This window comes from Giraffa tippelskirchi, chromosome 4 (genome assembly GCF_054371585.1).
Source record: "Giraffa tippelskirchi isolate mGirTip1 chromosome 4, T2T-mGirTip1v1.2.pri, whole genome shotgun sequence".
Classification (NCBI taxonomy): Eukaryota; Metazoa; Chordata; class Mammalia; order Artiodactyla; family Giraffidae; genus Giraffa; species Giraffa tippelskirchi.
In genome coordinates this window covers 205,368,144-205,387,045 of record NC_137278.1, presented here as the reverse complement: position 1 = coordinate 205,387,045, position 18,902 = coordinate 205,368,144, and the positions used below count along the sequence as shown (strand labels likewise).

The 18,902-nt window shown below is 56.1% G+C and overlaps 2 protein-coding genes and 1 long non-coding RNA gene across 9 annotated transcripts in view; 1 reads left to right on the top strand and 2 right to left on the bottom strand.

Annotated features, from left to right (window-relative positions):
* Nucleotides 1-3,231: 3,231 nt before the first annotated feature.
* Nucleotides 3,232-14,925, top strand: POLR3H (RNA polymerase III subunit H). Of its 2 annotated transcripts, XM_081587668.1 has the most exons (7): nucleotides 3,232-3,465; nucleotides 3,552-3,682; nucleotides 6,079-6,175; nucleotides 11,535-11,621; nucleotides 12,015-12,078; nucleotides 13,571-13,772; nucleotides 14,652-14,925. In XM_081587668.1, the coding sequence occupies exons 2-7, from the start codon at nucleotides 3,572-3,574 to the stop codon at nucleotides 14,703-14,705; spliced, it is 615 nt and encodes a 204-aa protein (XP_081443794.1). In that variant the 5' UTR covers nucleotides 3,232-3,465; nucleotides 3,552-3,571; the 3' UTR covers nucleotides 14,706-14,925. The 2 variants fall into 2 exon arrangements, with proteins under 2 accessions (XP_081443794.1, XP_081443795.1); XM_081587669.1 differs by lacking the exons at nucleotides 3,232-3,465; nucleotides 11,535-11,621 and having other exon boundaries at nucleotides 3,476-3,682.
* Nucleotides 10,986-13,849, bottom strand: LOC145544686 (uncharacterized). Its single transcript, XR_014081571.1, has 2 exons — nucleotides 12,290-13,849; nucleotides 10,986-11,709 (listed from the first exon to the last, which is right to left on the bottom strand). It is a non-coding gene; the product is annotated as an uncharacterized LOC145544686 (long non-coding RNA).
* Nucleotides 14,926-16,007: 1,082 nt separating the features above from the next.
* Nucleotides 16,008-18,902, bottom strand: part of ACO2 (aconitase 2) — a 67,026-nt gene continuing 64,131 nt past the window's right edge. For all 6 annotated transcript variants that reach the window (XM_081587659.1, XM_081587663.1, XM_081587660.1 and 3 more), the window contains 4 exons: nucleotides 18,158-18,349; nucleotides 17,598-17,730; nucleotides 16,994-17,115; nucleotides 16,008-16,524 (listed from right to left, as the gene is read on the bottom strand). In XM_081587659.1, coding sequence (XP_081443785.1) covers nucleotides 16,390-16,524; nucleotides 16,994-17,115; nucleotides 17,598-17,730; nucleotides 18,158-18,349 — 582 coding nt within the window. In that variant the 3' untranslated portion in view covers nucleotides 16,008-16,389. The remainder of the gene's footprint in view (nucleotides 16,525-16,993; nucleotides 17,116-17,597; nucleotides 17,731-18,157; nucleotides 18,350-18,902) is intronic.

The window sequence follows — 18,902 nt, the reverse complement described above, 5'->3', positions numbered from 1 at the left end:
GACCTCTGGACTCGGCCCAACTTTGCTCTCCATGGCTACCAGCTTGCTCGGGCCTCCTCTTACGGGGGCCACCCAGTCATTTCCTCCCTGGTGTTCTTTTCTCCACCAGCCTCCTCCCACCCCCTGTTCCACCAGCTCACATGTCCGGGTGTCATTTCCAAAAAGTTAATGAATATAATAATAAGGTCTTTGTGATCTGCACCCTGCCTAGAGGGTCTTCAGTCTTACTAGTTTTCATCTCCTCTATAAACCCACTGAAACATTTTTTGGTTTCCTCAAAGCCTCTGGTCCCGCCCTCCCTCATCTTCTCCCAACCCCTCTGGGCTTAAGCTGGGCCTAGGAACTAGTTCTTCTTCCCCCCTGGATCTCTAACAGCTGTCACATAGTGTGTTGAATGAATGAATGAGAAAGATATTACATTTGGGTTCTGATGGATGAGTAGGAGTTTTTCAGGTAAAGAAGTGTTCAAGACTGGGCTATGAAAGGACTTTCTCCATCCTTGGAGCTGGAAGCTCCCAGTGACTGGAGGACAGAAGGGAGGTTAGGCTGGAGAGGAAGGTTGGGCTTAGTCCAGAACTTTCTGTGTGGACAAAAGATATCCATGAAGGGAAGCCTTTTGTGACAGCGAGTGGGTCACTTGCAAGAAAGACTGAGACCAGGAGCTTGGATGTATGGTGGCTAAGCTCTGGGGCAGCAATGAAAAGCCCTTTAAGGCAGTAAGTTGTGGGAATGGAATGAAGAAGGAAAACTTCAAGAGAGATTTGAGAGAAAGAATTAATATGATCTCCTAAATACTTTTACTGAAGACTTCTTAGAAATGATGTTGGGCAATTGTGGGAATAAAGAGCTGAAGTCGCATTTCCTTCCAACTTCAAGAAGCTCAAATCCTAGGAAAGGCAGACAGACCTATAAATAATATAGATGCAGGGAAGGCCAAATTTGGTCACTGCAGCCAGACTTACAAAGATATCCCTATATGTATAAAAATCAGCAAATTGAAGGACCATGAAGTGCCTCTGTTATGTACTCCAAGTCTCTTTTTATTTGTTTAAAACATACTGCAGGGACTTCCCTGGTGGTCCAGGGGTTAAGAATTTGCCTTCCAGTGCAGGGGGTGCAGGTTCAATCCCTGGTTGGGGAACTAAGATCCCAGAGCCCTCAGAACAGCTAAGCCTGCAGGTGGCAACTACTGAGCCCTAGTGCTCCAGAGCCCACAGGCTACAACTGGAGAGTCTGTGCACCACAGTGAAAGATGCCCCATGATGCAACAGAGATCCTGAGTGCTGCAACTAAGACCTAATGTAGCCAAATTAATAAATATTAAAAAAAAAAACACAACACCTTGCAGTGTTATATCCATGACCCACCAACTTTTAGAGAATGTGTAGTGTAGAGATTCTGGTGGGGCCCACTTCTGCCATTTAGCAACCCATGATCTTAAGTTACTAACTTCTCTTAGCCCCAAGCCCAAGTTAGCTACCACAGGAAGATTAATGAGACTGGAATGCTGGGAGAGAATAAAATGGGGCTGGAGGCCTGTGCGTAGTGTCAAGATCCTGCAAAGCCTTGCGAGCGACCAGAAAGGTTTTGGATTTTACTACTAGTTCAATGGGAAGCCATGATCTTCATCATTCAGAAAACTAAGATCATGGCATCTGGTCCCATCACTTCATGGCAAATAGATGGGGAAACAACTGAAACAGTGACAGAGTTTATTTTTTGGGGGCTCCAAAATCACTGCAGATGGTGACTGCAGGCTTGAAATTAAAAGACAGTTGCTCCTTGAAAGAAAAGCTCTGATAAACCTAGACAGCATATTAAAAAGCAGAGACATTATTTTGCCAAAAAAAGTCCATCTAGTAAAAGCTATGGTTTTTCCAGTAGTCATGTATGGATGTGAGAGTTGGACTATAAAGAAAGCTGAGCGCCGAAGAATTGATGCTTTTGAACTGTGGTGTAGGAGAAGAATCTTTTTTTAATTTATTTTTTATTTATTTGGCTGCACTGTGTCTTAGTTGCTGCATATGGGATCTAGTTCCCTGACCAGGGATTGAACCTGGGCCCCCTGCATTAGGAGCTCAGAGTCTTAACCACTGAACCACCGAGGAAATCCCATGGAGAAGACTCTTGAGAGTCCCTTGGACTGCAAGGAGATCCAACCAGTCCATCTTAAAGAAAATTGGTCCTGAATAGCCATTGGAAGGACTGATGCTGAAGCTGAAACTCCAATACTTTGGCCACCTGATGTGAAGAACTGACTCATTGGAAAAGATCCTGATGCTGGGAAAGATTGAAGGCAGGAGGAAAAGGGGATGACAGAGGATGGGATGGTTGGATGGCATCACCGACTCAATGGACATGAGTTTGAGTAAGCTCCAGGAGTTGGTGATAAACAGGGAGGCCTGGCGTGCTGCAGTCCATGGGGTCGCAAAGAGTCGGACACGACTGAGTGAACTGAACTGAATGGGAAGCCACTGGGCCTTCCCAGATGGCGCTAGTGGTAAAGAAACCGCCTTGCCAATGCAGGAAACAGAAGAGATAGGGGTTCGATCTCTGGGTGAGGAAGATCCCCTGGAGGAGGACATAGCAACCCACTCCAGTATTCTTGCCTGGAGAATCCCATGGACAGAGGAGCCTGGCGGGCTACAGTCAATAGGGTCGCAAAGAGTCGGACACTATTGAAATGACTTAGCACGCAGGAGAAGCTACTGAGGGGTTCTTTTCTTTTCTTTTTTTTTTTGGTCCCAATTTATTATTGCTTCTCAATTAAGATTTAATCTGCCTATAGTTAAATGCAAATGTTGAGTTAGATGAGTTTTGACAATTACATAAATCTGTGTAACCACCTGCTAAAAGGAGACACAGAACATTTCTATTATCCAGAAAAGGTTCCGCCTGCCCGGTTCCGGTTAATTCTCCCCGTTCCCAGAGTCCCGTAGGGTCTAAGCAGATTGTGTTTGCGTTTGGAAAGGATCACTCGGGCACTAGTGAACAGGACTGCCTGAGACAAGCAAGGAGAGGACGTACAGGCTAGGCGAGAGATGACTGGATGGCACCGAGGTCGCCTAGCAACCGGAAAGCTTAGGCTGAGGGTTTTGACAGCTCCGCGCAGGCGGAAGGGGAGGCTCCGCCCCCGCCTCGCCCCGCCCCTCGCACGAGCCGGTAGGCAGCCCCTCCCCGCGACGGGGGGCGGGCCGAAGCTTCTTATTGGTCGGCCCTCCGGAAGCTACTGAGTTCGGAATCTCGCCCCGGGTTTTGCGGCCGCGGGCTGCGTGTGGGTGCACGATGTGTGGCGGCGGCGCGCGGTGAGAGGCTGTGTGTGGCGGGCCGCGTACCGCTCCGGCTCAGCCAGGAGACCTCCTCGCCGCCGCTGAGCCTGTTTTCTTTCTCTGTCGAATCGGAGCACGCCCCGCACTGGACACCCCGGGCCCTACGGCGCAGCCTGCCTTACCGGCCTGGGGACGGGTATCGGCTGTTGGGACGCCACAGAGCAGGGTCGGGGATCCCCATCGCCCCAGGCCCCGGTGCGTGACTGACCCTCCGGTTCCCAGAGCCCGCTGCGCAGGCCGGAATGTTTGTCCTCGTGGAGATGGTGGACACCGTGCGGATCCCCCCGTGGCAGTTTGAGAGGAAACTCAACGATTCCATCGCCGAAGAGTTGAACAAAAAGTTGGCCAACAAGGTACTGGGTCCGCGGGGTCGCAGGCAGGCCTTTAGCACGGGAAGGGCCAACAGTGCGTACCCCGACCGTTGCCGGCCTGGCCATGCCAAGCCTTGGCGTTTGGGCAAGGAGCTTAACGTCTCAGAACTCGGCTTCTTCACCTGTGCGTGGGATGAACTCATCCTTTACCCCACTAGGATGTTGGAGAGAATCAGAAATTGGGTTTGAAAAAGGCTCTTGTAATCGGGAAGTACTAGCGTCCCCACTTCCAAATTATTGATAATTTGCAATCTAAATCAAGTCATTTACCCCCTCTGGGCCTCAGTTTCCATTTGTAAAAGGGAAATAATCATTGTTGCCCAACCATACATTGTTGCTGTGAAGATGGGTGGTAGTTCAGCTGTCAGGAGGTTTAGCCATTCATTCCTTCGAAAGAAATGTTTGTGCACCTTTTACGTCTCAGGCTAGCATGCCTTAGTGCCAGTTAGAGGCCTTCCCTCTGTCTTTTCTGAAGTAGTTATTCTGTGCCACATCACTCTTCTTAGCACTCACCACACTCTTGCCTTGCTTGTTTACTTGGTTACTGTTTTTCTCTTTTCCTCTACATGAGGGCAGTGACCTTTTTCTTCTCTGCAGTAACCCCCATAGAGTCTGGCACAGAGCAGATGTTCCATAATTGTTTGTTGAATGAATAAAACAGACACGCTTCTGCTCTGTAGTGCACTGGGGACAACAGATATGAACAAGAGACTCTTACAGTTGAGTGTGTGATAACAAATTGAGGTAACTATTATGAGAACAGGTGTTCACAAGTCTGTGGAATGAGGGAACTTCGCCTACAATGAGGGAGACAAGAGGCTTTGCTGGGGGTGATACTTGAGTTGAGACTTGGTGGTGAGGAAAAATTCTCATAGGGGATTCTGGGTAGAGTAGAGCTATGCAGGAAGCAGAAACAGCATGTGCAAAGGCCCTGTGGCAGGAAGGAATATCAAACCTGTCATAGCTTGGCGGAGGCTGGTGTGGCCAGGGCAGAGGGAGAAAGGGGAGGGCAGGCTGGAGAGTGGTGGGAGCTAGCCCATACAGGGCCCGCAGGACTTCACTGGAGTGATGGTCTTCATCTATACTAGGCTGAGAAAGAGCCAGCAGGAAGAAGACTTGGCTGGCTGGAGACTGGAGGCAAGTCCCTTCCATAGAGGCTGAAGTCACAGAAGATGGGGTGTACAGACCTGGGGAGTTGTTATTGGCGAGAACTGACAGAGTCCTTAGTGGATGGTGTCTGGTTACTTTGTAAGGTACAAGGAGAGGGGGCCTCTAAGGGGACAAAGAGAGAAGATATGAAAAGTCCAAGAAGGGTATGTAGTCCTTTTGTGGCGCAGGGCCTTCTATGACCTATTCAGACAAGTATTTCTTTTTTTTTTGGTTGCTCCTCGAGTCTTGTGGGATCTTAGTTCCCCGACTACGGATTGAACCCAGGTCTTCAGCAGTGAAAGTGCAGAGTCCTAACCACTGGACTGCCAGGGAATTCCCAGACAAGTATTTCTGCATTTGAATTACTGAGTCTTTTGAGAAGATTCCTCGCAAAAGAGGTCCAAGGCTCAGGCAAGGGCGCCTGTCTCCTTGTGCTTCCAAAACCAGCCAGAGTCTGGGCCTGACTGTGTTGAGGTCTGGCCAGGACTCACTTCTCTGAGCTTCTTGCTAATCCGTAAACAGTCCTGCAAGGTCTCTGTTTGGGATGTGATGATACTGGTGTCAGATAAGCAGATACCATGCAGCTAGTCGTTTGGAGCATCGTGGGGTGGAAATGGGGTGTGGACGTCCTTGCCTGTTTTGCCCAGTCTCAGGGCCTCCTGCATGTTACTCTGCCAGTCTCTGTCCCTGCGGCCATGTCTGTGTGTCTGAGACTTTGTGAGCAGAACAGCAACTAGCTGTGGTTCTGACACTCTGAACTGTGAGCTCCAGGATGGACTTGGGACCTTGGAAAAGTGTAGTTTTAACCTAGGGTTCCACACCCCAGTCCTTGCTAGTAATAATAATGATCCTTGATTGGAGAGGGTTCCCTCTAGCAGGTGAGCCAGCTCCTGAGCTAGGCACTTCACATCTGGTCTCTTTGGATTTAACAAGCCCACAGCCTGGTATGTCCATTTTTGCAGATGGGGAAACCGAGGCTCAGAGAAGTGACCTTGCAGGCCACAGAGGGAGTGGTGGAGCTGGTGTTGTGACTTGAATCTGTCTTGTCACCAAAGGCTTTGTTCTTTTTAGAGCTCACCTCCTACTGGAGTTCCTTACCTCAAGCAGTGCCCGAGTGCATTTAAAATGGGGATACCTGCCCCGTGGAGGGGGAGGGGGGCGGATCTCCGGAGAGACTGCCCTGGGAGCTGGGCCTCGGGGTCACTGGGCGTGTACATGGATGCACACAGGTCGTGTACAACGTGGGACTCTGCATCTGTCTGTTTGACATCACCAAGCTGGAGGACGCATATGTGTTCCCAGGGGATGGTGCGTCACACACTAAAGGTGGGTGCCCTCTCCTCCTGGGCTGCGGGTTTCTTGGGGCTCAGTTTTCAGTGGGGGATCCTGGTCTGGGGTTGGGAGACCTGAGGTCTAGTCCTGACTGCTCTGCTGGGAATTTCCTGGGTGGTATGGGCAGAATCTTCCCGTTTCTGGGCCTCCTTTTCCTGTCTATATAAAAAGAGGCGGGGACTTCCCTGGTGGTCCAATGGTTAAGACTCGTGCTTCCACTGCAGGGGGCACAGGTTCAATCCCTGGTTGGGTAACTAAGATCCCACATGCAGTGCAGCATGACCAATAAAAAAGGGGAGGTGGATGAGGTGATTCTCGAGCCCTCTCCATCAAGGCCTCTCCAGCTCTGAGGCTGTGCCTCTATGCACGTGTTCCCTGTGGTCTTACTTTGCCAACAAAGGTCTGTCTAGTCAAGGCTATGGTTTTTCCAGTAGTCATGTATGGGTATGAGAGTTGGACTATAAAGAAAGCTGAGCACTGAAGAATTGATGCTTTTGAACTGTGTTGTTTGGAGAAGACTCTTGAGAGTCCCTTGGACTGCAAGGAGATCCAAACAATCATCCTAAAAGAAATCAGTCCTGAATATTCATTGGAAGGACTGATGTTGAAGGTGAAACTCCAATACTTTGGCCACCTGATGCTAAGAACTGACTCATTGGAAAAGACCGTAATGCTGGGAAAGACTGAAGGCAGGAGGAGAAGGGGACGACAGAGATGAGACAGAGATGAGGGGACAATGAGATGGTTGGATGGCATCACTGACTCAATGGACATGAGTTGGAGCAAGCTCCGGGAGTTGGTGATGGACAGGGAGGCCCGGCGTGCTGCAGTCCATGGGGTTGCAGATTCGGACACAACTGAGTGACTGAACTGAACTGAACTGCCTGGCTGTCAGTGTGCTCAGGTAGGGGGAGTGGACAGATAGTGGAGTCGGCATTGCTGAATAAAAGTGGGGAGAGCGAGGAGGGGCTCAGGAGGCTGGTTGGGGGTGGGAGGGAGACCTTGAGGGACACCAGGGCATGCCGGCTGAACGCGTGGCCTCTGGGTTCAGATACCAGCCCTGCTGCTTATTTGCTGTATGTCATAAGCGGAATATGCAGCCTCTGTTTCCTCTTCAGTAAAATGCAGTTAACAGTAGACTAAGTCACAGGACTATTGAGGGTTACTGAGTTAATACATGCAAAGCTCTCAGGACAGGACCTTGGCTCATAGCGAGCCCTGATAGCTCATTGATTTGAATTGTTTCTCTGATTCTGTCAGTCAGCTCGGTGGTGGTCTTCTGGGCTGGCTTGAGCAGGGCTGGATGGTGTAGGGTGGTCTCGTGTGTCTGGTGGCTGGCACGCTGGTTGGGTGGGGGGGCCTCGACTGGGCCACTCATCTCCGCTCCTCGTGGTCTCTTCTTTCAGAAGGCAGACTGGGCACCAAAGCACCTCCGGGCCCTCCCGAGCCTCTGCTCGGATCCCATTGGCCAGAGCACGTCACGTGGCCGAGGCCAAAGTCGAGGGCTGGAGAAGGACTCCCCCGATGGGAGGAGCTGCAGTCACTTTGCAAAAGGATGTGCACCCCAAGGGAGGAGAGCTCTCAGGGAGGAAGTGGGGCGTTGGTCTCTCTCCTGCCAGGACAAACCAAGTCAGAAGCAGAGGGCCAGGAGGCTGTTGAGATGGTTTGGGGCTAGTCAGGATGTAGACATGCCACGTGCCATCCGCCCCAGACCCTCTGAGTCAGAATCTCTGGGGAGGGCCCCGCAGTGATTCCCACCCTGCCCTGACCCCCCACTGGGGGGTGGTCAGCCTCGGCACAGGGATGTCCGAGCATTCCAGAACGTGCCACGAGGCTGCCTGGTGTGTGTGTCCAGGAATCCGGAGACTTAATTCATTCACAAGGATGCCATGGAGCTCTGAGTTGTGTGCGGACTGGGACGGTCTCGTGAGCAGAAAGGTCGGACGGTGATGTGGAGCAAGGCCACGCGGGCCCTGTTTACAGAGAAGGACGCCGTCCAGCTGAGCCCAGTCTCTGCCGGGGAACAGGGGCCTTGCTGTCCAGGAGACAAGTGGTATGGGGGCCAGAACTTCAAGAAAGACTGGAGAGAAAAGTTAAATATGAGGGGATTCTGTCCGTTTATTAGGTTGTTTCTGCTGCTTGGCATCATTAAGTGGTTTTCTGACTGACCCCCTGTACCTGGGTCCCCAGTGTTCCTGGGAACAAGGTGCAGGGGTAGAATCCACGTGGGTTGAATTCTGGCTCTGACCCCCCTGGAGGGGGACCCCAGGCAGGTGACGACCTGGATCAGCCTCACTTTGCTCATCTGTAAAATGGGGTAACACTTGTGGCAGTCAGGCTCCCCAGGGCCCATGGAGCATCGTGCAGGGCGAGTTGTCGATCTGTGGTGGGTCAGTGGCCAGGCTTCGAGGCTGACCCCGAGCCCGGGCCCCCTTCCCCCGCTGCCTCCCGAGGGCTGTGGCCGAGGGTGTGCTGAGGGGTGCTCAGCACTGGGCCTCCGCCTTTGCTTAGAGGGTTATTCATTCGCCAGTTGCCTTCTACTTCTTTCTATTTTTACTTCTACCCCGGCCAGGTTACTTTACCTATCTCTCTGAGACTCACTTCTGGGAAAACAGTATGATACTCATAGTACCTGCCTCACATAGAGATTACAAGGAGTAAATGAGAAAAACCACAGGAAGCCTTTGGCTTGGGCACCAAGCCCGGCACCTAGTAAGTGCTCGCGAGCTGTCAGCCTTTTGATTTGTGACACTGGCCCCAACTGTCCAGTCTTATCCCATGTCACCTAGGGTACTTTTACCTGGCACCAGCCCTGTGTGCCCCATGCCCTCCAAGCTGGGTAGACCTGCCCGCCCCCAGGAATTCCCTCCTGACCTGCCCGCTGCCCCCACCTCTGGCTGAGTTAGGGCCCCACTCAGGGCTCCAGAGCAGTCTGTCTTTGTGCCTACCATTTGCTTTGTTCTTTTTCCTTTTATTTTATTTTTTTTAAGCTGTGATAGAACATAAAATTTACCATGTTTAGAGTATAGTTCTGTGACATTCACTATGTTTACATTGTTGTTTGACTATCACCACCATCCATCTCCAGCACTTTCTTATCTTCCAACACTGACTGGATCTGTCTCCACTAAACACCAATTCCCCCCTCCCCTCTCCTTACCCACTCCCTACCCCCTCCCCTGCAAGCACCATTCTACTTTCTGTCTCTGTGAATTTGGCTCCTCCAGGCACCTCTTGAGTGGAATCAAGGTATTTGCCCTTTGTAGACACTCACTACGTCCTAAGGCAACCCTGCTTATCCTCGGCCTACAACCAAGAACAGGTCTTCCTCTTCTTACTGGTTCTTCAGACCCATCCTTTTTGACCTTTCAGGTTTCCTACCTCAGGCTGAACATCCCTAGAACTTCAAGGGGAGCTCTTGGGAGGTGGCCCCGACACAGCACTACCCCAGCTGGCCCTCCACCTGGTCTGTGGCCTCCTTTTGGTTTTTTAAGTGAGATATAATTCACATACCATGAAATTCACCCTTTTAAGGCATACAGTTCAGGGGCTTTCAGCATTGTATGTTCACAGAGCTGTGTGACTGTCACCACTGTCTTAATTCTAGAATATTTTCGTCACCCCCAAAAGAAACACCACACCCATTAGCCATCACTCCCCGCCCTCCACCAGCCCTGACAACCATTCATCGACTTTCTGTCTCTGAAATTGCCTCTTCTGGACATTTCCTGTGAATAGGATCCTACAGTACTGGCCTTTTGTGGTTGGCTTATTTCTGGCAACATAATATCCTCAAGGTTCATCCGTGTGGTTCCCTGTGTTAGTCCTTTATTCCTTCCTGAGACTGAACAGTCTTCCATTGCATGGCTGTATCACACTGTTTATCCATCCATCTGTCCACGGACAACTGGGTTGCTCACCATGTGCTTTGGTTGTGGTCATTCTAGACTCGAGCTCCCTGAGGGTGGAATCACGTGTTGTCCTGCCCCAGCGAGCCCAGCACCCAAGCCCGGCCTGGCACAGCCCTGGCAGAGGCTCCATGGGGACTTATTAAACTGAGCTGATGGAACTGGGTCACACAGGCAGAGGGATTTTTCCGTTCTGTGCGTTAGGGACATCGGCCCTCAGCTGCTCTCTCCGAAGTCAGCGTGCGGCTCTCCCGTCTCAATGAAGGCTCAGACGGCTGTGTTTGTCCCCTCACCGGGAGGGAGGCACACCAGCTGCCCCCTGTCCTTTCCCCACGCTTTCCTGCCTGGTGGAGTCATGGGGAAGCAGCCTGCGGGGAGCTGGGGTGGGGGGCAGGTGGACCCCACTGTCCTTGGGGTGAACCGGCAGACCAGGCAGCTGAGGGCACTGAAAGCAGAAGCCTGTGTTTGGGGGTTAAACGGGGGAGGCGGATTCAACCCCGTGGCTCTGGGTGTTGATTCAGAAAGACTTGGAGTCTCCCTCTGGCAGAACAGCTGTGTGGCTGTGGGCAGGTTACCTGACCTCTCTGAGCCACTTGCTTCCAGAGGGGAAGCATGATATTGACACGGGTGGATTGAGATGGGCCCTGGGCGGCTAGGCAGGGGCAGCCTCATGGTTATTCTCTAGCCCTGGCGGAGTTCAGGCCCTAGGCACTGTATGCCTTTGGGGCTCAATGGGCACCCCCTTTGAGGTGCTCTGCAAAGGGCAGCAGTGATTGAGGGACAGTTTCTGCCAGGCCGTGGAGTCAGTCTGTGATGTGGGCACAGACCTTACCTGATATTTTCCTTGGGCTCATGTAAGTAGGGACCACCTAGGGAAGAACCTGAGAACCCACAGAGGCATTGTTGCTGGTTTATTGGCTCCCCACCCCCCAAAATTTCAGGGCATTTTTAGCATCCTGTTCCAGGTCAGAGCTGCACCTGGGGCAAACTTTGCTGGTCAGCGGGATATGGGGAGCTTGTTTCCAAACCTGGTTCTCTCTGCCAGTTGCTTCTGCCCTTGTTAGAATTCCAAGGATAGAGCCTGGAGGAAGGTTGAGATTGATTTTGGCGTCACTGATGGCCAGGATCTGGGCTCAGGTGTGACTGATGGATTGGGAGTGGGCCTGTGTTTCAGGGCCAGTGCTGCTGGCCTCTTGTGGGGGCCAAGCAGTGGCCTTGCAGGAGATGGGGTAAGGGTCCCTCCAGCTCAGCTCACAGGTCTCGGCTCAGCTCACAGGTCTCGGCCCACAGGGAGGCCTGGCATGGACTGCTGTGTGGACTCTTGGTACCACCATGGGGGTCAGCGTGCCAGTGAGTGCGGGTGGACACCGGCAAGCACAGGCCGCGCGTCGGAGCAGCCGTTGCTCACGGCCTGCTCATCACCGCCGCGTCATCTCCATTTCCAGTTCACTTTCGCTACGTGGTGTTCCATCCGTTCCTGGATGAGATTCTGATCGGAAAGATCAAAGGCTGCAGCCCAGAGGGAGTGCACGGTAACGTCGGCCCTGCGAGTCCTGGGAGCACGCTGGGGGCAGGCGGCCGGGCCCCTTAGCCTCTCCAGGTGGTCAGGGGAGTGGTCACCTAGACGAGCAGAACCTTCCTGAGGGGGTGCTCAGCCATCCGTCCTGTAACAGTGCGGACCCTGGGCAGCTCGGGGCCTTGGCCAGGAGGCTGAGACCCCCTGAGGGAGGCACCGGAGCTTGCGGAGGTGACCCAGGCCGCTGGCACCCGCTGGCCCGGGTAGTGTGGGGTCCACCTCGGGTTTGGGTGGCTGCCTGCTCAGGCCGGGCAGAGGCGTGGGGCTCGGAGGTGGAGGAGGGGTCCCCGGGCAGCAGAGACTCAGGGCTGGCCTGTCTACTCAATGTTGTCACCTGCCTGTCTCCCAGTCTCCCTAGGGTTCTTCGACGACATTCTCATCCCTCCGGAGTCGCTGCAGCAGCCGGCCAAGTTGTATCCTCCCAGGGTGAGAGCTCGCGCCCCTCCACAGGAAGGTCCCCCTCCTCGGGGTGGCCCTGGGTCCTGTGACCTGATGCTGCTGGCCTCTGTCCACCCCTCCAGCCTGCATTTCGTTTGCTCCCGAAGCACGGACCTGCCTGTGCGTCCCACACGGGCCGCGGGGCCTGTGCCTGCGTCGGGGCTGCCAGGCCTGGTTCCAGCTCACCTCGCTCAGGTTGTCCCCTGACAAAGCATCTCAGGTCACCTCCTTCTGAGGCCCTGACGGGCCCGCCGCCCCTCCTCGGTTCACGTCTGAGGGCCTGGCGCGGTGGGTCCAGGGCTGGTTGAGGAGTCTCTTTGCTGGCTCCCCCATTGTCCCCGTCCCGGCCCTCGCCCTGCTGCACTGGGGTGGTTGTTTCTGTGGGAGACTGGAAGACAGGTAGCTCCCCAAGACTGCTCACCGGGAGAGACCCCATCTTGTCCCAGCTGTGCCCAAAGTGCCCAGCAGGGGACCTGGCACTGAGGAGAGGCAGGACCCACCTGCGGGGCTGCCACTGGAGGGCAGTATGTCCCTTCAGTGTGAGATCTGCTGAGGGAGGGGCCCCGATTTTGTGTGTGTGCGCGCGCGCATGTGTGTGTGTGCATGTGCATGTGGTATGTCTGTACGTGTACACGCGTGTGTGCGTATGTGTACACGTGTGGTAGGTCTACGTGCACGTGTGTTCCTGTGTGTATACATGTGTGTACATATGTGTGGTGTGTATACATGCGCGCACACGTGTGTGGGGTGTGTGTGTACATGCGTGCATGCCCAGGGCCTGGGGCAGGGTCTGTGTGTGACTCTGGAACTTGTCAGAAAACCTGCCACGTCCTGTTGGGAACCGGGAACGTCCTGGGCTTCCTGCCGGCAGAGAGCACCGTGAGCCGTGCAGAGGCATGTGGGGTCGCACGGTGCGGAGCACACAGCCAGCCTCGCCCAGCGCTCGGGTTGACCGTGGCGCCTGTGGAGGGCGCTCTCCACGTGTGCTCTTTCATTTCCTCCCCGCCGCAGCCCTGGAGGGCAGGCCTCCCTACCGCCCCTGGTATACCGACGGGGGCCCTGAGGCACGGAGAGGTTGGGCCTGGCCCCCGGTGGGTGGTGAGCTGAGGTTTGAACTTGGCAGCTGCCCTCTGAGAGTGCACACAGGTAGAGTCTGACCCCGGGCACCGAGGGGCCGTGGTCATTCCCGGGTGGAGATGCGGCTTGCGCTCTGCTCCGAGCTCCTTCCGCTCTGATGTCCGTGTTCCCCGCCTGGGTCCTGGCACTCTGGTACCTCCATGGGCTCTGGGCTGGCCTGACCTCGCCTCTTGTATGTGGGGCTGAGCCCTCTCTTCCTGTGACTTCCTGGGCAAAACATTTCAGCCTGCAATTGGCTCTTCCTGGGGGTGGGTGCTATGGGAGGAGCCCCCCCAAACTCAGGGTTTCCCCTCTGGGCTGGTTGTTGCCTTGACCGTGTGTCCCACCCAGCGACGAGGCAGAGCAGGTGTGGGTGTGGGAGTACGAGACGGAGGAGGGCGCCCACGACCTGTACATGGACATCGGCGAGGAGGTCCGCTTTCGGGTGGTGGACGAGAGCTTCATGGACACGTCCCCCACGGGTCCCAGCTCGGCCGAGGCCGCCTCTTCCAGCGAGGAGCTGCCCAAGAAGGAGGCTCCTTACATGCTTATGGTGAGCTGTCCTGATGAGACCCGGGGGCAGGAGGACACAGCAGGTCAGGGTGCAGCCCCTGCTGTGGTGTCTTGGGTGGACCCTTCTTGGGGAGCCCAGTTGCTAAGGGCCAGGGCAGCAGTGGTCCTTGCGCGGTGTCATAAAGCTGCCACGCTGCTGGGGAGGGCGGGTGAGTCAGGCCCCTGCCCATGAGAGGACAGCAGCAGCTGGACAAGGCTGCTGATGAGCTGGCTGCGTGAGGAAGAAACCGGGGGTGGCGGGGAGGGGCAGGACCCTCAAGGCTGCTCCCACTACAAACCCGTGTGGCCCGAGGGGCCGGAGAAGCTGAAACCCACCAGATCTGACTTGGGTCCCTTGTCTTTTACCCTCATGAAGCCAGACAGTGACACATGACCCAGGTGGGATTCAGGGCCTGCAGGTCGGGTTTTCTAGTGTAACATGGGGCCCAGGTGGTTCACTTTCAGGGCAGCTGTCTTTGTCAGGAAGAGGAGTGGTTTATTTCATCTCCTCTGCATGATTTGGAGGCTGGGGCTCAAGGTCACTAGGCTTTTCTGGCAGGACTAGACCACCAGCGGTTCAGGAGGGCAGGCCTAGGATTGGCTGGTGCCCTTGTGGGCAGGCATACAGGTGAGGGGCCAGGGGCCATGTCCTCGGTAAACCAGCACGTTCCTTACAGGCCCCAGGGAGAGGCTGGGGCGAGAGGGGAGTCCACCTCCCCTCTGGGGTGCTGGTGGGGCTCCTGGGTGTTCCTAGAGCCTCCTGGCTGGCTGGGGCCTCTGCTGGGCACCTAGAAGAGAAGGCCCCCTTTGCCTCATGTCTGAATTGGCTCCAGGCTGAACAGTAGATGAAGCACACTGGTTCTCACTCCACCCCTGGCAGGGATCCATCAGCGAGCCAGGCCTGGGTCTCCTCTCCTGGTGGACGAGCAGCTAGCCTTGCACTGTGACCACGGACCCTGCCTGGCCCTCGAGAAGGAGGCGCAGCTGGCCCTGAAGACCACCGCTGCTCGTTCAGACGAGGAGCAGCCTGTGCCCTGCCAGGCTGTCCCCTCCCCTGCCCCTCCCAGAGCTACCCGATTGCCATGGTCCCCACGGACGTCTGCCCATTGGTGACAGCAAAGACGTTTAATAAATGAAGACAGCATCACCCAGGAGAGCCGCCCTTGTCTCAGTGATCTGCGGTCACCAAGTTGCCACGGCTGGGACAGCACATCCTTTCTGACCCCAGACCACGTCTAGAGATGACCCAGAGGCTGGACTCAGGGGTGAGAGGTCCAGGCCACCTCAGGCCAAGCTCTGGGCCAGCTGAGCTTGGCGGCTCCACAAGTAACCCAGAGAGCAAGAGGCTGGTCTGGGGCAGCTGCCAGGTGCTCATCAGCCTGACCTTCAAGGGAAAACCACCTTCCTTCCCACCAGCATGTGGAAGGTGGGGGCCTGGACTCAGCCAAGCAGCTCCATCAGGAAGTGGCGGCAGTGGGCTTTCCTGAGCCAGGGGGTTGAGGGCTGGTGACCCGCTGTTGTCGTTTTCCCACTGGCAGTACAGCAGGGAGCCTCGGGCCGGCTGTCACTTTGCGACCTCGGCCACACCGTGAACATGCTGTGGTCTGTCTGCTTGTGATTTGAGATCCTGGAGGCGGGGAAACGGCTCATCCTTTACTCAACAGAATGGCTTTGCCAGATTCCTCCTGCCCCTCCACTCATTTCTGCCAGAAGCCTCTCTGGGGACCAGGACATGGTTTTGTAGTCCCCACTGGACACCATGTTTCTGTCAGGCAAGTCTTGTGCTGATGAAGGGGTTGCCGTGGAGCCTGCCTCCCGCCCCGGCCTTCGGCTCATGTGGCCACAGGGGTCTGGAGTTGTGGGTAGTGCCAGGGGACAGCGCTGCAGGGAGAGGAGCCGTGCCTGCTGCCGCCCTGTGCCGGGGGGTGGGGGCAGGGCACGTGGACTAGCTGTGACCTTGGACATGGTGGCCGGTCTACAGACACACTCGGCGTGTCTGAAGGGCAACTCAAAGCCCAGGGGAAGGGGGAGGCTCCATATTGGGCCCAACCCCTCAGGCCCATCAGGGAAGCTGCTGGAATGTGGGGGCGGGGAGAGGAGGCTGCCCTGCAGGCAGTGGGGCTGAAAGACAAATGCTGTGGCATGGCTCTCGGGCGTCCGCTGACTCTGGCTGTGAAGGACCCCCCCCCCCTTGCTGGAGCTGATAACAGCAGATACCACCATTCACACAGCAACAGTCAATGAATGTGAATTCTTATTTTCCTTGTAAGAACAAAAGGATTTTTTCAAATCCTTCAGCCACCAGTGAAATGAACAGGCAGGAGAAAAACTTTAGATGGGCATCTGTCATCAAAAATAAATACAGTTGCATGAAGCTGCTCAAGATCTGAATCAGACTAAAAACAGGAAGACGGGGCTGACACGCTGTTAAGAGCCTCCCCCACCCCCGGCTCTGGGGCACTCCTTGGGCCGAGGGCAGGAGGCCCGGCCGCCGCATCTCAGAGCGGAGCCACAGCTGGATCGGATCGGATCTGGTTCTGGTGACGTGGAACCGTGCTTGTGACGCCGGAACCGGGTCTGAGGAGCGGGTCGGCGGGCGGTGGTGGCCGAGCGGGACCTCACTTCTGCAGCTCCTTCATCCTGTTGAGCGCGCTGCCGGCGCGGAACCACTCGATCTGGGTCTCGTTGAAGGTGTGGTTCAGGAGGATGGTCTCCCGGGTCCCGTTGGGGTGCTTGATGATGCACGTCAGCGGCTGTGAGGAGGGACACGTGTGGGCGGACTGGCCCTTGGGAACATGGCCTTCAGTTCTGCTAGAGGCTCACGGGGGTGGGCCACTGCTCCGGGCCCCAGGGCCAGCAAGGTGAACCAGGTCCTAGGCCAGGTCTGGGCCTCGGCGGCTGGCCATGGGAAGACCCGGAGGCCCTGACTCCTGGGACCACAGGGTCCTGTGGGGTGTGGGCTGTGGCCGCGGAGTGCCAGGCCTGGGCCAGTGACTGGATGGAATGGGGGCCTGAGCTGGCTTTACCTTCATCTCTGGGAAGGCACTTCCTTCCCTCTCTGGGTTACCTGGAGAATTCAGGGGCCCTTCTAGCTGGAACAGAGGCTCGTGGAAGGAGGTACAGGTGGGGCCAGGTATAGGAGGGCAACCCTCCCCTCCCCTCTCAGGAGGGCCCTGGGAGAAACGGGCTTGGCTGGCCCACCCTCCTTCCCTGCCCCCTGACCTTGCCAGGGGCAAAGTCCTTCAGGCCCTGGATGGTCAGCTTGTCCACAGGGTGAATCTTGTTGTAGTCAGCTGGGTCAGCGAAGGTGAGAGGCAGCAGACCCTGCTTCTTCAGGTTGGTTTCTAGAAGACAGAGGGCAGTAGTCCATACTGGGCAGGTCCCGTCCCTCCCTTCTCTGAGGAACCTCACCAACCAAGTCCAGTTAGGGCTCTGGGAGGGTCACGTGGTCCTGCCACGTGGGGACAAACCTGGGTCACTGACCACGAGGACCAGCTTGGCCGCTCTCCCAGTGACGTGGGGCCCTAGGCAAGTGTGCTTGGGTGCCTGTGTTTCCCTGAGGCCTCTGACCACATGCCCTGGATCCCAACTGCTCCAAGTGTGGAAGCGAGACCGGTATATGCCGGGGATGGGGAGCTGTGGTGTCAGAACCAACAAATCTGAAGGGGCAGAGGCTGGAGGCCAGAGGGCTGTGGTGGGAAAGGAGCCGTGGACATACCCTGGAGGCCAGCCCTGTGGCTCCGGCCCCGCCAGGCCCTGTGGGCCGGGTGACCCTGGGCTGCCAGTGAGGGGAGGTGGGCAGGGCTGGGACCGGGCTCCTGCTCACCATGGATCCTGGCGAAGCTCTTGGTGATAATGGCCCGGCCCCCGAGGTGGCGAGGCTCCAGGGCCGCGTGCTCCCGGCTCGAGCCCTCGCCATAGTTTTCATCTCCAATCACCACCCACCGGATGCCATGTTTCTGTCAGGGGTGAGTAAGGAGTGAGTTTATGAGGAAGAGGAGGCCACTGGCCCACCTCCTGCTCAGCCCTCAGGCTTCCTAAGGCTCACAGGTCAAAGGTGAGCCCCTTGGTCAAGGTGAGCCCCCGCCTCACCTGCACCCCAAGGACAGGTGAAGTTAGAGCTGAACCCGGCCACAGCCACGCCCTCGGAAGACAGGATGAGACAGGGCCTGGCTGTCCGCAGCGCCTGGGAAGGTGTGACCCACCCATCTGTAACCCAGAGCTCGGCAGTGGGGGTGACAGACATGGGGCTGCCTCGGTGGCGCTGGGATACCATTCCACTGCAAAGCTGCAAGTATGGACCCCCCCTTCCCTGAGTGGGAGTGCCCGACCTGGCCACCAGGAAGCGCCAGAGAAGCCCATCCCTACCCCCCAGCTCTGCCCCACCTTGTAGTAGCGGGCGGTGTCAGGGACAGGACCGAACTCCTGGGTGACGGCGTTGCGCACAGAGTTGGCCTTGCCATTCTCCACGTTGATGGCACCAATGAGCAGGTTGTTGGAGATGTTGTCTAGGTGCCCACGGAACTTGAGCCAGGGGCCGGCAGCCGAGATGTGGTCGGTGGTACACTTCCCTTTGACCTTGGGTGGGTGAGCAGAGAGAACAGAGGTCGGGGTGTGGGCTCAGAGCGGTGGATGGAGGAGAGGCCCTCTGGAGGCAGGCGGTGGGGTCAGGAGAAGCGGGTCAGGGTCTAACACGGGTTACAGTCTTGGTGTCACCACACTCTGGCCAAGAGGGTTCAGGCAAGGCTGGCCTCTGTCCCTCAAGGGTGCAGAGCCAGGCACGGAGGACCCGTGTGTTTGCTCACTCGCCCTTCAGCCCGAGGCCCACAGGTAGGAGATGCCCACCTTGGAAGACCACCTGCAGATTCATGCTGGAGACAAATGAGCCCGGGGATGTGTCTGGGTTCTGGCTGGTGACTGATCATTTCGTCTACCACATGGGCTTAACGGTGGCTGTGTCACTGCCTGCAGACCCCGCAGTAAACTGCACAGCGCCTGTGTGACATGGCTCGGAGGCCTCTGGCCGGTCTGCTCCCAGACACACGCCCTACCCTTGATGCTCAACGACGGGAACAGGAATCGACGGCATCAGAGCCTGTCTGGCCAAGCCCAGTGCACGGAGACCGGCGGT

Bases quoted from the DNA above. Each gene is read 5' to 3' on its own strand.
- POLR3H (XM_081587668.1), top strand. From the start codon at position 3,572: ATGTTTGTCCTCGTGGAGATGGTGGACACCGTGCGGATCCCCCCGTGG. The intron at 3,683-6,078 runs GTACTGGGTCCG...GGATGCACACAG, and splicing joins ACAAAAAGTTGGCCAACAAG to GTCGTGTACAACGTGGGACT. The intron at 12,079-13,570 runs GTATCCTCCCAG...TGTCCCACCCAG, and splicing joins CTGCAGCAGCCGGCCAAGTT to CGACGAGGCAGAGCAGGTGT.